Consider the following 20,929-nt stretch of genomic DNA (forward strand, 5'->3'; position numbering starts at 1 on the left):
AGCATGACTGTCGAAAGCCATACCTGAACTTTTCTATCAATCTCACTTGTATGCCAGTGATTGGAACACAACTGTGACAGTGAATGTCAAGCAATGGCATGGCATGACATGCTATCGACCGTAACCTAAATCTATCGATTTTACTTCTTGTTCTGCCTATATCTATCATACCTTCAAAGATTAATTACTATAATAGATGCATTTAGCATGCACAATGCGGTGAAATATGACTTATACAATTATAGCCTGTATGTTGTTTCCTAGTTACCTTTATGCCCTGCTATTGATCTCATTTTGCCAAGCTCCTGCCCATTTTAATGCTAATTTTCATTAAAAGTGCATGGATCATTTCTACGGAAACTGGGCCTGATTTTCATAACATTGATAGCTACAACTCCAAAATAACACAATAATACATAAAAATAAAATTGTAGCGGCTCTAGAAGAATATAAATAGTGACCAATAATTGTACCTGAAGGACACATGTCTCCCACGTACAGTTGAGTCCAGCCTTTCCACCAAGGCACTCATACACTTGCCAATGAAACGAGAAACACACACTGGCCTCTGAGTATGTTTCTTGTATCACTCCATTCACTTCCGTCTGCTTAACAGCCTCAATGGCAATGAACCAGCATCAAATTTTTGGCAACTTTACAATTAAAGGAGCCCTGCTTATATCAGCAGAATGATCATGTAAAGTCCTAAGTGGCATTGCATCGAAGCAAACATTAACACATTAGAAGCATTCCACTAGAGTTTGATGGGTTATTCATGGAAGATGTTTGATTTAGTCTGAAATCAGTAATTGTAATTTTAAACTGGGATGCTATACCCAATATATCCAAGAAGTGGAATTTTAACTCTCCCTGACGGAGACAAGATGACTCAATAGAATTGTTGCATGTGATCAAATTTTCTGCTGTTGTGAGCACACTGGTATTGGACATCACTTGTTTCTCTTCAATAGCACATCGTTCTGACAGCAAATGATAACCAGCTTTCCTATGGGCTCCAGTTCTCACCATATGATTCAAACTGCTGCTCTCGTACACTGCTAAATCTAAAAGACTCCTTGAAAGTTTGTCTGTTAAAGATTGAGTCTTTGAACAAGAAATCATATTGACTGTCTGATTGCAGTAAGGACCCCAAATTGTTGAGGTGACACATTCTTCTACAAATATGCTGGTGCTGAACACATATGCCTTGCCTCCACAAATCTGCAATGCATTTCAATTGTTTGTGCAACTCAACCATCTATGCAAAGAAGAGGATAAAAGAAACCAGAAAAGAAATATGGTAACTGATTGATGAAGATGCATAATTTTTAATTTTTCATTCGTGAGGACTCAGAAGACAAACATTAGGTATTAGACTGCAATAATTGAATGTGCCAGCAGAGAAGATATCCATTTAATGGTAATAAAAAGAGCATACCATTTTTGATTGTGTACGAGCAGGTCCCAGGCCATTGAAGAATCCAATGTACCATATGCCTGGAGATATCTGCAGAATATCTTTCTAACATGATGTCAACCACTTAACAGAGTGGCAAAAAAATGATCCAGGAATGAAGTATCTTCGTCTTTTAAGATAAATCAAAAAAGTAATAACAAGATGCATTTCTCAATCCTAATTCATTTCTTTAAAAAAAAGTCATTTGAGAAAAATTAGCCATTGTTCTTTTTTTATATAAGCCAAACAGAAATGTTGTTTTTTTTTGGTACAAAACAGAAATGTTTATAAAGCAAATTATCACATTTGAAAGAATGACAGTGCTCAATCTATTACAGAGATTAAATTAAACCAAATGCAAGCATACATAACTCATAACTTTCATTTTTTCTTGGGTTATTTTGGAAAAACATGTGGATTTACAACCTATGCATGCTTGATGCCCCGTAAAATTTATAGTATCTCTTATACCAGCAGTTGCCCATTCTCCATTCTCGATCAATGAGTTTGCCGTTTTATAGACTATTTTTTCAGCCGTGTCTGTTTGGGACTGTAACCAGCGATGCTAAATGCCAACTAGAATGAACTAAGAAACTGATGTCAGGCCAAGAAAGCTCGTTTACTTATAGTTGACTCTCTTTAATCACTTTTTAATGGTTAAAGATACTTTTATATAGACTAGATTATAGCTAAGGCTCAATCAAGGGTTTAAAATCCTAGAACTGGGGCACTACTCTGGTCCCAAGATGGTACTGAGACAGGCTAGAGAATTATTAACAACAATAATAACTGAAAAGAAAAATGAAAAACAAAATAAATTAAAAAAAAATTGAAGCTCTGAGATGCCAGGCCATCCTAAGTGTCAAGATACAATCACCCTGGACCAGGCCGACCAGGTTTGGAAAGACCTGAGGCCCCAGATGCATCCCAAGACCCACTCTCTCTCCAGTCGAGTTTGGTATGGCTGGGACAAACCGGATCCTTAATCCCGGTGCTCAAAAATTCATTATTTTGCATCTAGAGAAGGAATAATATTATTGGTCACATTTTCCACCATCATGTTTTACAATCTTATGTACCATGACCAGTTGATTAAGCAATTTATGAACATTTTCATGAATGCATATGTGGCATTTTCATTATCTGCCAACAAACTCTTCAACACCCACAATGTGCCTTGAAAATACAAGATGTAAATGGCTTATTTGGATGAAATGACAAGTTAGCCAAACAAAAGAGAAGCTAGAACAAATTGTATGTTTCGCTATTGCCCATCACCCCTGGCGCATATAATCTTTCTCTACTTGCTCAGCTTACAATGCTTACTTCTTATGAATAGGATGCTTTTACATATTTAAATGCTACAGGCAGAAACATGTTCAGACAACTCGAGTGTAAGACATTGACTAAAGCACACGCTTGTGTACAAGCAGGCATTGAGGTTTGGTGGTTATGCAAGGATTTTTAGACAGTAAATAAATTAATGAGAAAAACCTTACAAAAGGCTATTTGTCATCAAACACTTTGATTTAATATTCTTATATAAGAGTAATGAAATGGTCATAGGAAAGGAGAATTTTCTTCACAACATGTCAACCCCCTTAAGCACATTTACAAACAAGAAGCTTTCTCGCAACTATTAGAATTGGCTTCACAAACCCTACCTTGACAAATTTCCTGAGAAGTACCATGGAAAAAATTAAACAGTTCAACCATAGAATCAGGGACAGAACAAACAGAACGCTCTTCCTTCCACTTTGGTAGTTCAAGGAAAAAGAAAACCAGAGAGATAGGTAGTTTCTAATGAGCATGCTAGCAAGAGATTGAGGAATGGTTTCATGTCAATATGCATTGCAACTGATATAAAGTTGCCAAATATTATAGTAATTCCAAAATTAAACTACAGAATGGCTGCAAACCTTGAAGATATATTGACAAAAGGTTTATCATGACTTCCAGTAGAAGCAGGGGCGGCCCAATACATTTGGGGGCCTAAGGCGAATCCAATAGATGAGGCCTTTTTTTTAATAATAAAATTTTAAATAAGTATAAAATATTTTTTAAAAATGATATAAAAATAGATAGTAATCAAGTATAATATTCCAGTAAAGATACACGAATCTAATAAGAATAGATAAGAAGTCTTTTCAATTTAATATAATTTTTGAATGAAAATATAGAAAAGTAATTAACCTAAGAAAAGAGCCATGAAACTGATTAAATAACTAAGATAATGCTTAATAATACTTTTATTCTGTCAAGTAAGAGTAGAATAGGAAAAAATCATCCTATGGCACTTCATGGTCAAGATAAAGAAATTATGGGAATTATGGTAAAGCAAGAGCAGAATTTGTCCAGGCCTTTTCTATAAAAAAAAGTAGGGGCATTATGGAAAATTCACTCGATCTAATTAATAAAAATCCCATCCCACCATCTTCCTTTCAAAGTGAGTACCCTTACTTGGTGAGTACCGAAGCAGCTACTGCAGCATCACAGCACAGTAGCCATTCAACACCCACCCCCCCCCCCCTCTTCCCTCCTTTTCTCTCTCTACCCTCCAAGAAGTCCATCTCCAATCCCCCTATCTTTCTTCCCGATGGCCCAGGTGGATCAGGAGTATTGTGAGGGAAGGAAAACCAAGACCAAAACCAAAAAAGAGAAGGGATGAAAGATAAGAGTGGCTTCAGGCGGGTATCAAGCCAACCAAATCCCTCCTCTCTCTCTCTCTCTCTCTCTCTCTCTCTCTCTCTCTCTCTCCCTCTCCCCCCCTCCACCCAAAACAAAACTACTGTCCCCAACTTCCCAAATTGCTCCTCTGCAGGCCAGAAAACTCTCCACCTCCCTTCCATCAAGGGGGAAGACTCGTAGCCAGCTCCTGTTTCCGTTTTAAAAGGGGCCTTTGCTTCCTTTTGATCACGGTGCCAAAAACTTCCCCCTCTCTCTCTCAATTTCTTTTCTCCCTTCACCTCCCGGGGCCTTCCATTGGCCCGGGGCCTTAGGCGACCGCCTCGATCGCCTAAGGCTCGGGCCGGCTCTGAGTAGAAGTTTGTACCCAGAAACATAGTTATTGTTAAGAAAATTCGACAGAAGAATTCCAACAAATTGGGATCCACTTATAAGGCCATTGTCTCACAGCAACAAAATATAAATATCGAATGTCATAATTCATGGAACAATTGAGAATCAATATGAAGTCCACAGATAGGTCTCCAATGATAAAAATTTTATATCGATTAATTGAGGCAGCAACAATAACCTGTTCATTTGTCAGTATCACTGTAAGGTTTTTCTGAAATGGAATGCATAGCTCCACAGTGGAGAGATTCTGTGCACCACCAACAGATCCATTCAAGAGAAATTTGAATCTGTAACATAAAACTATTTTCCCTTAGGACTATTTTCATCATTACAGAATTACACTTCAAGATATAAAAAGAATAGGTTAGAAAACATTAAGAATTCTCCACCAAAAACATATATAAGGCAACACAGAAAACCTTGGTTTTTGGCAGAAAAATTCTGACACCTGAGATGTTATTCATTGTGAAACTGAAGCAATAATCTGACTCAAAATCATATCTGAATTAGAGTGGTTCACCAAAAGAGCCATCGGCAACATGCATATAAACTTGATCCAAGGTGGCTTTGTAATTAATGTCTAGGAAGGTGTTATACAGCTAACAAGGCAGAATTAGAATGTACAATACTAGTGTCCCTTCAAAAAATTTAAATTCAGTACTAAGAAATTACAAAAAATGTTTTCAATTGAACTGTGACATCAAAGACAAGTTCAGAAAGAAAGCATATCAAAACAAGAATGTTTCTAACAAACTAATCATTTTTTACCCCTCAATAAACTATATAGAGCCATATATTACAGGTTGAAAGCAAGAGAACACTAGCTAAAGCATGACAGCAAGTTTTAATTGAAATTCTTCTGCAAAAATGTCCAAAATGAAGTCAGGATGCCAAGTACATATAAGTTGGGTACTGGATCAGCACATACACAATTTTTTGGTACTAATCTAGCATATGATGAGCAGTAGACAGAGCACTAAATTAAATTCTCCATCTCATTCAAAATCATCTAAGGAAAAAATAGCAAAGATGTAAGAGGAGATGATGCGATGTATTGCAGAAATGATGCCATGCCAGCTCTTAGGTCGTACAGAAACTATGATGCAGATTCCAGCATCCCTGTATTGAAATGGTAATGGGACACTAGTATTTTGGCAGGATAGAAATGCAGAGTGCAATATGCTGCATCAAAAGTGATAAGTCCAGTCCACTTGCCAGACCACCATATCCCAGAAGATGACAAACTAAAATCATGCATAGATACACACACATTATACACACACGCACACACGCACATGCACACGCACACACACATTATGCAAGCATTCGAAGAATCAACAGATATAATAAATCAATAGAAATGTTAACTCAGTACCATACATGAATCTTTCAAATAAGTAACTGATAAATCTGGAATTGGTGGACTGCCCTCTTTGAAACATATCCCAGGAAGTGTACTCTTCGGAATTCGTTTCATTTGTTCCACATCCTGCGAGATTGGGTTATAAAATCATAAGCCGGAGGGTAGAAGAAACATCATGATACAAACTAAAGAACTTAATAGACAACTTCTACTCAAGCATATTTTTGAAATGTGCATTATGCAAGTCAGAGAACAATAAACAAAATTTGGAAACATGTAGTAAATGTGATTCTTCTATAAAAAACTATTGTTAATCTTCCAAGAGACAAGATACTGTAGAAAGGTGCAGTGCCAATTTCGTCCGGATCTCTTTTCCTTTTTTATTCTCATATCTTCTTTTTTCTCATGCTTTCTCCATTGTGTACAGAAAGTTGAAAGCAAGGAAACAAATGATCCTATTTCAAGACCTAGTTGTCAATATAATCTGCCTTCAGAATGAAAATTGGCTCATCAATATCTGTACAAGAGTCTTCCTGATAAAACAAATTTGGATCAGTAAACCAGCAGATCCATCTATTGCTTTTATCAAGTTGCAGTAGTAAACTTTGCAGTTCATTTCAAGCTATGACTTAAGGTCCAAAAGAAGATTGTGGAAGGTGGGCCAAAAAAATTGCATAACCTACCACTGAGGCAATAACCGATAGTACCATAGAATATGAATAATAGTAATACAAGCAACATATATGCAATATATACAATATATACATAAACTATCGCACCTTCTTATTGTTAAAATCCAACCCAAAAGTTTAAGCTAGTAGATGGATGGGCCCATGAGTATATAAGCACCACTAAGGTACTTTCCCTGTCCAATCTAGGATTAATACTACTCTTTCAACGCTTATTTAACAACATATCAGATCCACTTTACATAGCTTAAGTAGTGCGTCATTGAATTGACTGAACATAGGACTTGTTCCAATGGTATGAAGTCAGTTATTGATTAATTATAGCATATATAAAAAAAATATATGACAAGAAAGCATAGACATTACAGTTTCCCGTTATACTTTCAGATATATCATAACTAAGGCAAAAGAATTATGTGTATAAATTCTATTCATCACTCAGTAAATTAAAGAATATCAAAACTTCAAGATCAATATTTGCAATGCAAAAGATCCACATATGCAGTTTATGACTGATTTGATGCCTAATTACAACAGTTCCATGCATTTGAAAGTCATTGTAAATAACAGAAATGACCACATAGGAGTCAACCTAGTGTCACTACAATAACCAAGAATTTATGTTGCGTACCACTACTTTCCAAACTGCATCAAATGATATGTACCACATTAGCTAGCTATATGCATGACACAGCAAGTAGTCAGGTATGTAACTTTACATCATGCAGACTAGCTCATGCCAGTCCACATCTATCCACGTCGGTGCATGCCAACCCTCATGGATCAGAATAAAAAGATGCAGACTGGCATGGCACTTTTTTTATTGCTATGAACCCTAGCATGTGAACAAATACATGACTAACACTAACACTAACACTACATGACATACTACCATACTAGTCATTGACCGATATAAGCACAACATGTGGTTTTGTAGTCCTAGACATAATTAAGTAATTTGGTCCTATGGAAAACTTATGATGTAAACAACATAGAAGAACAAGCAGATCTCAAAAGTTACCAAAATAGAAGATAACTCTAACTAACTAATGAGCATACTTACAATGTCCACATCTGATGAGAAAGTCATGGCCATGGAAGAGAACCAAGGTGGCAGCTCAACTACATTAAGGTATCCATATAAGGTCAAATGAAATATTAGCACAATATCAGTGGAAATAAAAACTATGAAGATATTCATGCTGAAGAAGATAAGCCATCACCATGTGATAAGAAACATCACAAATTATTTTCTAGAGATTGTCTCCCTAATACAGAATTATTTCAAAACATTAAGTATGGTTCTCATTTTTTCCTTTTTTAAGACAACAATAGGCAACAAAATATAAGACTGGCAATCAAAACAAGTCAACAAATTCCCAAACAAAACCTAAAGGAGGATTTTACCAATGAAACAGTGTGTGGAGCAATCTAGAGAGCTCAAGAGCAGTCTAATCTCCTAAATTAACCAAGAAACTCTCCAAATGCATGTGGATTAGAAATGTGTATTGCTATGAAGAATATTTATCAAGGATTTCTGGATGGTCAATGTGAGATATGGTATGTGGGTTTCTGCACTTACTCATATACAGGTGAAAAGATCCTTGTTAGGGCTTACACGGAAAACTTTCCGACTATACATAATAATAATAATAATAAAAAGTATTTCATGTTGAAATACCCTTTGTTTTGGTGGGGTTGGGGGGATTATTTGAGGCATAATTATGTCAGAGTGCCTTTAGAAGGAACTGCATCAACATTGCATAGAAAAAAGCAGTTTCTAGAGAAGTTGCATAAGTAACGAAGCAGGCTGGTGATAATTAATGTACAGCAAAAACTGCACTAGAAAATGAACTGGAGATGAATCAGCAGATAATAAAAGCCAAGTCATTGACAAATTCCAGAGATTTCCAAGAGTATGAAGACGGACTAAGGTTTTGGAAGATTGGTTAGAGTATAATTTAGGATTAACTGGTCTGCTTACTTGAGTGTTTGAAGAATATGCAGAGGTAAAGAACATCACTACATGAGCAATTGGACATCAGAAGCTCAGTCTCCCAAAAGCAATACGGAATTAAGCTAGAAACCAATAAAAATGGTATATTAAATAAAAAAATATACTTGTTTTTGTTTCTATTAGAACTTGGAATCTCTATACCCAGAAAATTACTATATCAGTGAATCGAAACGGAACCATAAGCAACTTCTTTGGGATCACTGTTCTAACAGTAGTTAAGATAACTGAGAAACTAAGAGAATTTTCAAATTAAACTATCCAGTTACTGAGCAAGAGTAACAGTTTAGAAGATACCTGATCGTAAGCACTAATAACTTACTTTAAATCCAACCATACGAATGGATATAAGCTTACAGTGCTCTGAAGATCACGTGAACTTATTAAAAGTTAATCAGGAAAGGACATCGGCATCAGTACTAACAGCAAAGTAGAAGAGAAGGTAGTAGCAGACTTCTAAAAGACATAGACTCTAACTCAAGTTGACATAATGATGTAGATTAGAAAAACCAGCACTGCATACACTCAGTTCCAAAACAACAAATTGGCCAAGATGCCCAAGCTCTTTGGCAAAAGGAGAAGAGGGAAAAAATCACTCGTGTTCTTATCAGCACAAGCACACTGTACGCACCTTGAGCTATAAGGAATATGTAATCCCACCATATTACATACAGAAGCTATGACACCATAACAATAAGGTAAAGCAGAACAGTAATAGCTCAATTCGCAGAATTTCTAATGACAAAAATAGTAGAAAAGTAGCACAAGAATTAAATAATTTAAAAAAGGGTTAATTATGATTTCAAACACAAAAGTGCAAGGGAAAATACTATTATTGTGATTCTTGTGTCATCTATTACCATGTGAATATGCATTTGCCTCCATCAACTCTCCTATAGTGTCATTACCTTGACAATATCTCATGTCTCACCCTTCTAACCTCCGCCAGCCTCCACCACAAAAAATAAAAAATAAGAAAATAATAAATAAAAAGTTTATTAAAAAAACACATGCATAATTACACAAAATGACTCCAGATCCAAGTTAAATAAGATGGGCACTGCCTGTTTATTCAATTATCATGCAAGGAATGCATGCCAATGTTCACTATTTATTTACATGATAACCTAGTTTCTCCCATGCACCAATTTTAACATCATGTGTTTCAGCTCTCTGGTCATGTGCTTAGGATGGGGCCTATGCATTAGTGTACAGTGCACATATAGTGCATACTTCATCCAAAAATGGATATGCTGAAGACATGCAAAAGAAAAGATTGGATATGCTCGTAGAACTTTTTTACTGTGAGGCCGGATTCGAGGTCCACAAGAACAACCAAGATATTACCCCTGCAAGAATCAAGTCTGAAAAAGAGGAGTACTGCATCTTCAATTCAGGAGCCAAAAGCAACAGCATTGTGAATTAGAGGCAACAAAAATACTCTTTAGAGAAAGCGTGAGAATATGATGGCAACATAGCAGATCCACTTCTATTTACTTTTTGACTGGCCCAAAAAAAGATGGATATAAAGTGATGTTACATCCAAAATAAATCTGTTCGCTGAGTAAGTTATACATAAAACCTGGTGGACATTAACCAATGGTTGTACCTAAATTATTAAAACTAGATGCACTGGTTAACTGGAGCTATGCACTCTCAGCTGTCTTAGAAGGTAAAACTGCAAAGGTAGGGATTTGGCATAATTATATGACATAATTCCCCACAAAACTGAGGATTCAGAATCAAAAGAATAAACAGAAGCACATAATGAAGGATTATTGGTCTTTTGGCCTTGGAGTGCACCAATTAAATAATCAAAACAGAATTCAAATTGTTCCCACCACAGAACCCAAAATTTACTCCACCTGAAAATTTGGCTCATCTTCCATGTCTCACTGTAAACAACAATAACATATTTTCTTTGCATCATCAAAGAAAAATCACAAATTATATCATTTCCCTACGAACTACCATTCAATAAGATAATTATTTCTTAGTGAACTGCAAAGGTATAGCTTTCAACAAACCCACAAAACTATGCTGAAAGAGGGCTATAGCAGGATATATGCAAGTTACCCTCTAAAAGGTGCAAAAAATATTTATTTCAAAAAACAAAAAAGCAGACTAACAAAGCTAAACCACAGAAAGTATAAGAAAACAAAGAAATATAGCAATCATTTTTCTTTCCCAGACAGAAAACATGATGCATTCCCCAAAGATGAAGGGCCATTAGGTGACAGACTTTGACGGATTTCAAGTATGCCAATTGTATTAGCAACATAGAAGGCCCCAAACAGAAACCAAAACCGACTACCATCGCAGAAAACCAGAGTTCAATTTGATGTGAACCTTTAATTGATCCTCGAAAGCCAATTATTTTATCATTAAATAGCTGATAATGTTGAAAGACGCTCGAAGTTCCAATTCAGTAGATATCACGGTTTGTTTATTCCAGAAGACATCAAGCGGTGCAACTTCGACTAAATACCAAACTTGAATTCTCAAAATCGGATAAGACAGGTTAAAGAAGCAGAGAGCACCAGAAGCGTGAAAGAGTCTTGCTCAAAATTTTCTCAAAATTTGATTTTGGAATAAAATAAACCAACCTAATTATTAACCAAGAAAAGCTCTTCAGAAGAGAAAGATGCAGAGAACCAATATTAAATATTCAAACCGCTGCAAAATCCAAAAACTTTGAGCGTCTTGATTACCAATTATGGAGAAATACCCTCAAAACTTACACCCGATAAACCATAGAGATTTGTTCTTTTATCTGCAACAAACCAAACCAAGATTGCAAGAAGAAGAATCCAGAGATTTCCTAAAAACCCGTAAAAAGGGGGCCTGCCTACAACTCCAGTAATATGGCCAGAACCTGGTCTCTAACTCCACAGCACAAAGTCAAGTCCCTGAGTCCCCTGACACGCGACGCAGCCGGCTATTAGAGCTATAACAGAATCAAAATGTATACCCTCAAGCAAATTTAGAAGATCCTCAAAATTTACACCCAAAAAAGTCATCAAAATTTGATCTTTACACCCAAAACATTATCAAGAGTCAATATTTATGCCCAAAAAGTCCTCAAAATCCTGTTTTCATTTCAAACAACTCAAAACAAGATCAGAACAAGAAAAACAGGCAAAGATTTTCTCAAAGGAACCGAGAACGACCGTCCCACCTACCTCTCAAGTAAGTCCAGTCGTAGGGCCTGAGCCAGGTCTCCCTGCCCTTGTAACTCGCGAGGACGGAGCTTAGCCCCGGCGACCCCTGGCAAGCGGCGCCATCGGAGACCACGAGCAAAAGAGCACCAAAAGGCGGAGATCCGAGGAGCCCATCGACGGGAAAGGGGAGGAATTTCTCCCCCTTTTGTTCTCCTCCTTTTGGTCTCTCGGACGATTCCAAGGATGAGGAGGAAAGAAGAGAAAACATACGTGAGAGATATAGATATTCCTTTGGATTGAAACCACGTTTGGGACCATGGAGAAGGGTTCTTCACGAAGATGCATTCTAGCTAATAGTCTGGGGCGGAGTTTTACCGTTTTAGTGACCCCGCCGTTTTAACTATAGCCCTCGGCTGAAGCCTCTCCTAGCCGTTGTAACGGTCATGATAGAACGGCCCTTACCTAGGTGCTGCCGCAAAGGTATGATGTAGCAGCCAAATCACAGGATTTTTTTTTTTTTTCACTCGTGGCTGTCAAGTAATAATCCTGCGTACATTTTACTCAAAAAGATAAAAATGCTGCATGCGTGGAAATTAAGTAAATATAAAGATATGATTAGATGTAACACTTAACTATTTAATTTATTTAATTTGATTCAATCTATTATAGGCTGAGTTATATTTTTTATTTAATAAGAATAATCAAATTATTTTTGACCTATTTAATAAATAAGTCGGATTTAGTTTACAAATTTTTGATCTACCTCGTAACCGACCTGACTCGTATCTTCTCCGACCTGATACATCTTGTAGAATCCCATCCAATTGCCACCCCTAATTAGATGTCCATTTGGTTTGGTCTAGCTCTGATTCAACTTGACTTGAAGCCAACCTAAATTGGCTTTAGTTGGCATTTAGATAAAAATTAGCACCATCATTAAGCTTGTTTGGGCTCATCTGGATCTACTTTCTGTCTCAACTTAATTTTAATATAGTTGGACGGTAAATTTACTCTTGTACTACTTTTATGATACCTTAGTAGAGACCCGAAACTCATTTTGGTTTGGTTGAAATAAGTTTGTTCGCATTTGATCAAGTTAGCTCCAAATATATGAGGTTGAGTATATAATTTACCACCCCTGCTCGTTCCAAGAGTCTTAATTCTAAATACAAGCTTAAGTTAGAGATTCAAACCTATTTAAGATTGCATATGCAAAAGAATATTTTGTTTATAAAAAATTCCTATGCTTCCTACTTTGTTATTTATGGAAGTTTCAATCATAGAATAAGCTATCCTTAGGTTGTGGGTGTTATAGGTTTGTAATTTGTCAAAAACATTTTACTTGATGGAACGCATTGAAAGAATTAAAAATTCAGATTCCAATTTTAAATTTTGGGCTATATAATTAAAAAATTGAAACTTTTGATATTTTAAATAGTTAAATATAATAAAATGGGGCTTGTTGTTATAATTACCAAAGTAGTGGTAATGTTGATGGACTTACTTGAAACAACAATATTATAAAATTTTGCTTGCTTGCTTGTCGACATCGTTGAGGTTTGCAACTATAGTGTTCATCGTGGACTTCTGACCATACGGTACATCTCTCTAAATGTCATTGTGCATAGCTTTTGCCTCCATGACATTGTAGATGGAAAGGTCCGTCCATAGTTTGTGCAATCTAAATTCCATCCAACTTCATGAAAACAATCAAGCATTTTTAGGCATCATTTTTTTTTATTTTTCAAAGATTAAAATATAGTTATATTTAATATAGTCAGATTATTTTTTAAAATATAAAAACATACATAATGTTAGTAGTAGGAGTGGCAATAATGGTGGTAATGGATGGAGCATAGATAACATAGAAAGATGGTAGTGACCTTATGGTGGTATAACAGTAGTGGTAATAGCAGTAGCGAGGCCGTGAGACAATGATAAGAATAGTGGTAGTATCGACTGCGATTAAGGTGACGACTATGATAATAGTGGCCGTGATAGTGTTGATGGTGATAGATAAAAATAAAGTTTAAAATTAATAATAATAGTATCAAATATGTTTTTGTCTCGATTGTCATGATTTTTGTTTTTTTTTAAAGGTCTCACTTTTTCTTCGCCCCTCCGGGTTGGTCTTTTAGACCAGCAACTTCAGCATTAAAAATGGACGGGGGCTTTGTGGTGGATGGGGGAGAAGTGAAACCGGCATCGATAACAAATCAGAAGGCTTTGGATGGGACATCGGGCTAATTAAAAAGGTACATAAATCGACGGAAAAAGAGTAGTAGACATTCGCTAACGACAGGTCCAAATAAATCATTATGGTGGGCGCACTCAAAATCTAGGACAAAAAGTTATGCGCGTAGCAGTGGTCCTCTATGGGCCCCACAAAGACTTTTTCTAAGTTTTCGCTCCTGATTATTCAAATTTGTGTGCATTTGTAATTGCCAAACATTTATAGGCAAATGAGGGAGAACTTGCATCGTTGGCTGGCATGGACATAGTATCCAACTTATGGGTATTAATTAATATTTTTTGGGAAATAAAAATTATTTTTAATTAAGAAAAAAGTAGCTAATTCATCTGAAATAATGGAAATATTTTTAGGGATAGCAATCGGAAGTCCAGGAGGCCATCTAGTCCTTGACTGAGGATAAGACCCCGGAGCCGGATAGTTTTTCTCCAGCTTTCTTTAGAAGATATTGATTTATTGTCAGGCATGATGCGACTGTGGCTATCTAGCAGTTTTTTAGAACAGTAATGATGTCTTGGGACTAGAAGTGGATTATTATCACTCTGATCCCGAAGAAATAAGATACTACAAAGCCGAGTCACTATCGACTGATCAGTCTTTGCACTATCCTATACAAGTCCACTACGAAGATCTTAATAACTAGGTTGAGGAGCATCTTACCCAGACTCATCAGTCTTGTGCAAGGGGCTTTTGTTGGTGAACGCAACATTATCGACAATATCCTTATCGCCCATCAGTTTATATTTGACTTCCAAAGAGCTCCATGCCAAAAGAGTTGGATGGGTATCAAGCTTGACATGGAAAGGGTCTATGACAGAATGAGCTGGAGCTTTTTGACTCACTCGTTGAAGAGCTTTGAATTTCATGAGATATGGATCAAATGAAACTTGGGTTGCATTCAGGCTCCTTCCTTTGCCATTTTAGTGAATGGTACACTTCGCAGTTCTTCGAGTCTACCGTCGGATTGCACAGGGCTGCCCGCTCTCTCCCCTCATCTTCATCATTTGGGCGGACGCGGGGTCCATGGCCCAATGGTATGCTTCAGAGACTTAAGCTGTGGAGGCCTATAGGCCTATGCTGGCTTCTATTCAGATTTTGCATCTCCTTTTTGTTGATGATTGTATGCTTCTGATCCAAGCAACGAGGCATTCAGCGTAGGTGATCCGGAGGATTTTAGAGGAGTATTGTGTGGCCTCTAGGCAACGGGTCAATCTAGCCAAGTTAGCTATCTATTTCAGTCTGAGGATCAAGCCACGACTAAAAGCCTCCATCAAGGAGATCCTGGGAAGAGTGAGCAGGAGGGCACTTTGAGATATCTAGAAGTACCTATTAATGGTCGGCGCCCCGCAAAATGGAATGTTCCACCATCAAACAAAGCATTAGGCACATCCTTGAGTGTTGGCAGTCAAGCGCTCTATTTATGATGGGCAGAGTCACTCTTGTATAGTCTGTACTCATCTCGATCCCTGCCTTTGGCACCTCTGAGGATCCTGGAGCAGATATTCAGGAGTTTTTTTAGGGCAGGCGAGAGGGTAGAAGCAGCATTCACCTGCTAGTATGGAGGTGGTTTGTTAGCCGATCAATAGTGGCGGGTTGGGTGTTATCACTCCTTGACTGCGACGCATGAGATCTTTGTGGCCAGACATGCTGCTAGGTACCTCTTGGAACTTGAGAGTTTTTAGTGCACCTTGATAAGGACCAAATACGAGGCTCCTTCCCTTGTGCCCGAATTTCACACTGAGCATCATAGCTCCTTCATTTGGAGGAAAATCTATGCCCGCACACCGATGGTGCTCCTGTCGATGAGATGGACAATTGGTGATAGACAGGTTATCGATGTGTTAGATAGATAGTTGACGGAGCATCTGCTCGGCCGGTGGCCTACCATGATCAACCCTGTGAGCTTGGCTAGATGCAGAGTTTGTGATTTGATCATCCCAAAGAAGAGAAGATGGAATGAGGACTTCATTTGGCGCACCTTTAGGGAGCAGTTAGCCGAGAGAGTTTTGAAGTTACCGATCTTCATAAAGGAGACCTCGAATAGGATGGTCTGGAGGGCGACTGGAAGGTCGAAGGTAAGCACTCAAGACCTATATGACATGGTCAGCAAGAAGACAACTCGACGAATTGATGGAGGTTGGATTTGGAGGATGCGAATCCACCCTTGTACTGCCTTATTCATCTAGAAGGTGGCATGGGGATGTTTACCGATCAAGAGTGTGCTAGCTAGAAGAGGAGTGAGGATCACCACAGCCTGCAAGGGATGCCCTAATATGGAGGAGTCTGCCAACCATGTTCTTTTTTTACCCACGGGCGATCCAAATTTGGAGGAGGGCTCTGGCTTCATCGAGCATACCGTAGTTTGTCATCGACTAAGGATTTCCTAGGCCATCTGAAGGAGTCCCTACGGAGACCTAGCACTGCGGAGTAGGATATCAGATGTATCTATGTGGCCTATCATATTTGGCTTAACGGAAATGCCAGTATCTTTGAAAATAGAAGAATGCATCTAAGGACAGTAGTGGATAGAGCACTACTACATGCTTTTGAGATCACGAAGACTACTACTATGGTTTCATCTAGAATGGCTAGAAACATCTAAGACTTCCACTCCGCTTTTACAGTGCTCCGCGTTGCCTTTGTTTCTTAGGAGCCCCCACCCCTTGACTTTCTTAAGGTGAATTTTGATGGCAGTATATCTGATGGTGGAGGCAGAGGAGGAGTAGGCTTTGTGATAAGAGGTCATAACTCCAGACTAGTTATAGCCAGGGGACGACGCATCTTCGATGTGACTATCATTGAAGCAGAGCTGAGAGTTGCATGAGAAGGTCTCACTTATGTGAGGCTTGTCTTGAGTGTAGATAGCATTTATCTTAAAGAAGATTATTCCACGATGATCGAATAGATTCAAGGCCAGTACAAGAATGATGATGGACAACTGCTACTACGGGACATACACAGGCTATCGAGATGATGTGGCTCCTTTCGGACCACTCATATCTACCGGAAGACAAATAGGATTGATGATTGGGCTGCCTCCTTTGCTGCACAACATTCAAGAGGAGTCTTCTAGGAAAATTACGAGTCTGCTCCTTTTCCTCTTCATCAATTTCTTTTTCTGACTTTATTGGCCGTACTCATGCAAGATCAGTATGAGTCGCCATTGTATAAAAAAAAAAAGAAAGACAACCGAATCAAGTCGAACAAATTATAGATTTGATCGGATATAGGATAGACGAAAAATCTATCAATCCAAACCCAACCTATTTATTAATAGATCAAAAATTCAGATCAGAATATGATCATTTTTATTAAACAGATAATCTAATCTAATTTACAATTAGTCGAAACAAGTTAAATGAATTAAATAGTTAAATATTGCCATTCTTAATATCAATTTTTCCTAAATATGAAAGGCATTTTTATATAGTAAACCACAACTTTTGGTCTGCTTCATCGTATAATGTTGCTAGAAGAGATAATTAAAATGGCCATACATCAATGATCGTAGAATCTATGTATACGGATCGCTGCCACTAAGATTGATCATAAAAACATTATCCTTGATGGTTAATGTGGTTTTCTTATTTTCGGTTGAGGAGATAGTGTTGAAACAAGCAATACCTTTCGACCATGCTTCTGTATGATATTTTACACCATTATATTTTAATTATACATTACAGACCAACTATTAAGCTGTTCTTAGTTCATTATCTTCTTTGCCATGCACTATGTAGAAGTTTAAAATCTAAATCATTTTTTAGGCAATAATAAATAATGGGAAATGGGAATATGTTGATATTCTGTACTAAGAAATATTAATGTCCCACTTGGGAAGTTTAATATGAAGTTGACACCCTCTCAGTACTGGCAATGTAGGGCACAAAATATGAAGTTGAGTGCCGTGAGGAATGGGGATATATTTAATATTTTCTCTCATTATTAGCTTTTCTTATGCAAGTCCCTTTTAGAATGTACCACAATATTTCCCAAATAATTAATTAACAATTGAAACTAATATCTTTCATTGATTACGCCAGTATCTTACTGTTGTTGAATAATAGTTAGGCCAGAGAAAACTGAACATACCAAATGTTATGATTTAATTAAATATTTTGTTGAATCTGAACAAAACCTGTCCAATTATTTATTATTGTTTGGTACTCCAGATGTAGGTACAAATATTCAAAAGATCGTACCTTTCGTGCCAAAAAAATTATATTAATCTAATCTTTCGTAATGTCATCATTGAATCTCGTCTCACATAGCCCTCAAAGCCCTCATAGCCTATATAAATCTCAAAGCAATATTCGTGCGATCCATCCATGAATTCGTCCAGAAGAAGTTGAATCATTTTTTTCGCGCGCGCAAGATACAAACTCACATACAGGTGCAAGACGCGTGGCAGTGTAATCCAAATCAGAAGGGATCGAGAAGGGGCCCTAAAGATGTCGACCAGTTCAAGCTCGTCTACGAACCACTGCTTTTGTATCTATTAGCATAAGAAGAATCCAACTTTACCATTAGCCTAGATCCTTCCAAATCTTTAGCGTGGCTTAGATTCCAGTTTTAGTTATTGAATCCGGAAATTCTGGGTATCCCTCCACCATCTTGGAGTTCGAATACGCGAATCCCGGTCCCCACGAAAACTATGTTTAACTTTCAGTTGCTGTAAAACTAACTTTTTTAACTCATGCAAGATCTAATCCATAACAATTTCATCCATCTTCGGACAGCACTTGAAAAACAAATTATTACCACAGCACAGCACATGCATTAGAAGCAGACGACACTTACAGTAGGGACTTGAGAGAACGAGCCTTCACGGGCTTCCTCCCTCTCTTCCTACATTTCCTTTTCTCCATCTCGTCATCACTGTAATCCACCTCGCTGCTGCCCTTTCCTTCATCCTCCTCCTCGTTGTCTTCCTCGTCATCACCGGCGACGGCAGCGGCACGCCCATCCACAGACGCAGAAATCTCTCTGCCTTCTTCTTCTTCACTGACATCACCACCGCCGCCACCACCACCATTAATATCGCCGCTATAATCACTTCCTCTCCTCTTTCCCCTCCAAGGCCCGAACCCAGAATAGTAGTAGTAGAAGGAATTAGTACTGTCTCCAGATGCATCTGCCTTCCTCTTCCGATGTTTATCACCATCTCCAATTTCGACGTTGGCGACTTTACTGTGACTATTACTGGTATAGGAGCGCAGCTGGGCGAGGTGGTAGTGGCAGAGGGAGTGGGGGAGGTGCGCCGGTCTCTTGCAGCGCCATCCTTTGCCGTCGCTTTTCTTGCAGAGGACAGGAGTATCGGTGGTCTCCTTAGCAGCTGAATCAACCTCCCTCTCCTTCCGCTTCCTCCTCTTCGCCACCTTCTTTTTCTTCTTATTACTCTTACATTCCTTCTCATCTGCTCCCTTCTCCACCTTCATCTCCTCACTGTCATAAGAATATCCATAGAAATGCGAACACTTGGACATAAGAAGCTGCCGCTCTCATCCATTTTTATATATTTGGTGGGTTGGAGGTTTGGGTTTCGTAGCAGTAGCTCTACTGGTACTTAAAAGGAAGGGAAGAAGGTGGAATAAAGAGAGATCGGGGAAGATTGCATACCTCTTAATAACTACAGGCTTAGGTGGTTTCTCTTCAACTTTGACGCCGTTCGCCGCAATGCACCTATCGTCGTCCTCCGCGTCCTCTTCTTCCTGCCAAATGCCCAAACCCATTCGATTACCAAGAAGTACTTTCGCACGAAGCGAGATGATAAAGAGCGAAAAGAGAACGGGAAGCCATTAAAAAGATGGCCCGAGAGTGCTCTCCTAATAGGAGCAGCAAAAGCCCCATCACAGTCCCGAGACCTTCGCCTTCTTTCCGTTCTGATCGACCGATCGAGATTCCTGACCGACCGATCTAGGGTTTCCTCTTTTTTTTATCTTTTCCTTGTTCTCTCTGCCCTCGCGGCAGCCGAGAACCCTACTCCCTCACCAAATCACCATAAAAACTCCGCCTCTTCGATGCAACAAAAGGGAAAGAAAAGAAAGCAGCAGAAGCTTAATAGAAACACAGATCGTAGGGTCTCTTCTATCTAACCCTCGCTGTATTCGTTTTTAGGGCTCCGACGAGACAACCCTAAAATGGGACATGGCCAACCATTTCCATTGCCCTCCTAAAGAAAAGAAAAATAGAAAGTAACCCAGAAAAAAGCCGGCAGCGTGAAGCCTAATAGAAGCCGAAGCAAAGGAACGATGGAGAGGAGAGGGTGAGATAGATGAGGACCGTATGGATCTGACCTGCTGGTGATTGGGCACCACATCCCACGGGGAGCGGTTCAGCTGGCACAAAAGCCCGGCCGTGGCGGTGGCGGTGGCGGTGCTGGAAGCAGACTGCGACTCACACGACGGCGACAAGCAGAGCTGCGGCGGTGGCAGCGAGAAGTAGGCGGTCGTGGAGCCGAGGAGCTTCGAGGCACACTTCCTGATCCTCATCACCGGAGAACAGAGCAGCAGCGGAGGGAAAGAGAGGAACGGAGAGGGGAAAAGGTCGGGAGGAGACCTGGAGATCTCCTCGTTTGGGTGGCCGATCCTGGCAGAGAAAGAGGAGCTGATGAGAGGAGTCGTCTAGAGAAGAGAGGACGGGTTTTAGGGGTTCCTTCTTCTTTTTTGGCTCCTTATATATATATATTTATTTATTATCCTATTCGTTTTCCTTAGCTTTTCTCAATATTTATATAGCTGATGGGAACTTTGGCTGGTTCTTTGTCCGTTTACCGGAGAGCTCAAAGGATGGTAAAAGGGATACATATATAGCTGATAGGGGTGGCCGTTTTTGGAGTAACGGGTAAGTATGGAACCGAGGCCTCGGTTCCGCATGTTGTGTTCCGGTTTTATTGGGTTTTAATCACCGATCATCCATTC

General features: G+C 38.7%; 1 protein-coding gene and 1 pseudogene across 1 annotated transcript; both read right to left on the minus strand.

Annotated features, from left to right (window-relative positions):
* The window catches only part of LOC103715466, a 32,518-nt pseudogene extending 20,396 nt beyond the window's left edge, over nt 1–12,122 (minus strand).
* Nucleotides 12,123–18,672: 6,550 nt separating this feature from the next.
* Nucleotides 18,673–20,660, minus strand: LOC103715464. Its single transcript, XM_008803089.4, has 3 exons — nt 20,306–20,660; nt 19,629–19,720; nt 18,673–19,454 (listed from the first exon to the last, which is right to left on the minus strand). The coding sequence occupies exons 1-3, from the start codon at nt 20,498–20,500 to the stop codon at nt 18,806–18,808; spliced, it is 936 nt and encodes a 311-aa protein (XP_008801311.2). The 5' UTR covers nt 20,501–20,660; the 3' UTR covers nt 18,673–18,805.
* Between the last annotated feature and the right edge of the window lie 269 nt (nt 20,661–20,929).

Source organism: Phoenix dactylifera, chromosome 2, assembly GCF_009389715.1.
Source record: "Phoenix dactylifera cultivar Barhee BC4 chromosome 2, palm_55x_up_171113_PBpolish2nd_filt_p, whole genome shotgun sequence".
Lineage (NCBI taxonomy): Eukaryota > Viridiplantae > Streptophyta > Magnoliopsida > Arecales > Arecaceae > Phoenix > Phoenix dactylifera.

What these genes read in the sequence shown, in the direction of transcription:
- LOC103715464 (XM_008803089.4), bottom strand. Translation starts at nt 20,500, where the DNA reads ATGAGGATCAGGAAGTGTGCCTCGAAGCTCCTCGGCTCCACGACCGCC. An exon ending in TGGTGCCCAATCACCAGCAG is followed by an intron (nt 19,721 to 20,305) that starts GTCAGATCCATA and finishes GGCATTTGGCAG; the next exon opens with GAAGAAGAGGACGCGGAGGA. An exon ending in AAGCCTGTAGTTATTAAGAG is followed by an intron (nt 19,455 to 19,628) that starts GTATGCAATCTT and finishes TTCTTATGACAG; the next exon opens with TGAGGAGATGAAGGTGGAGA.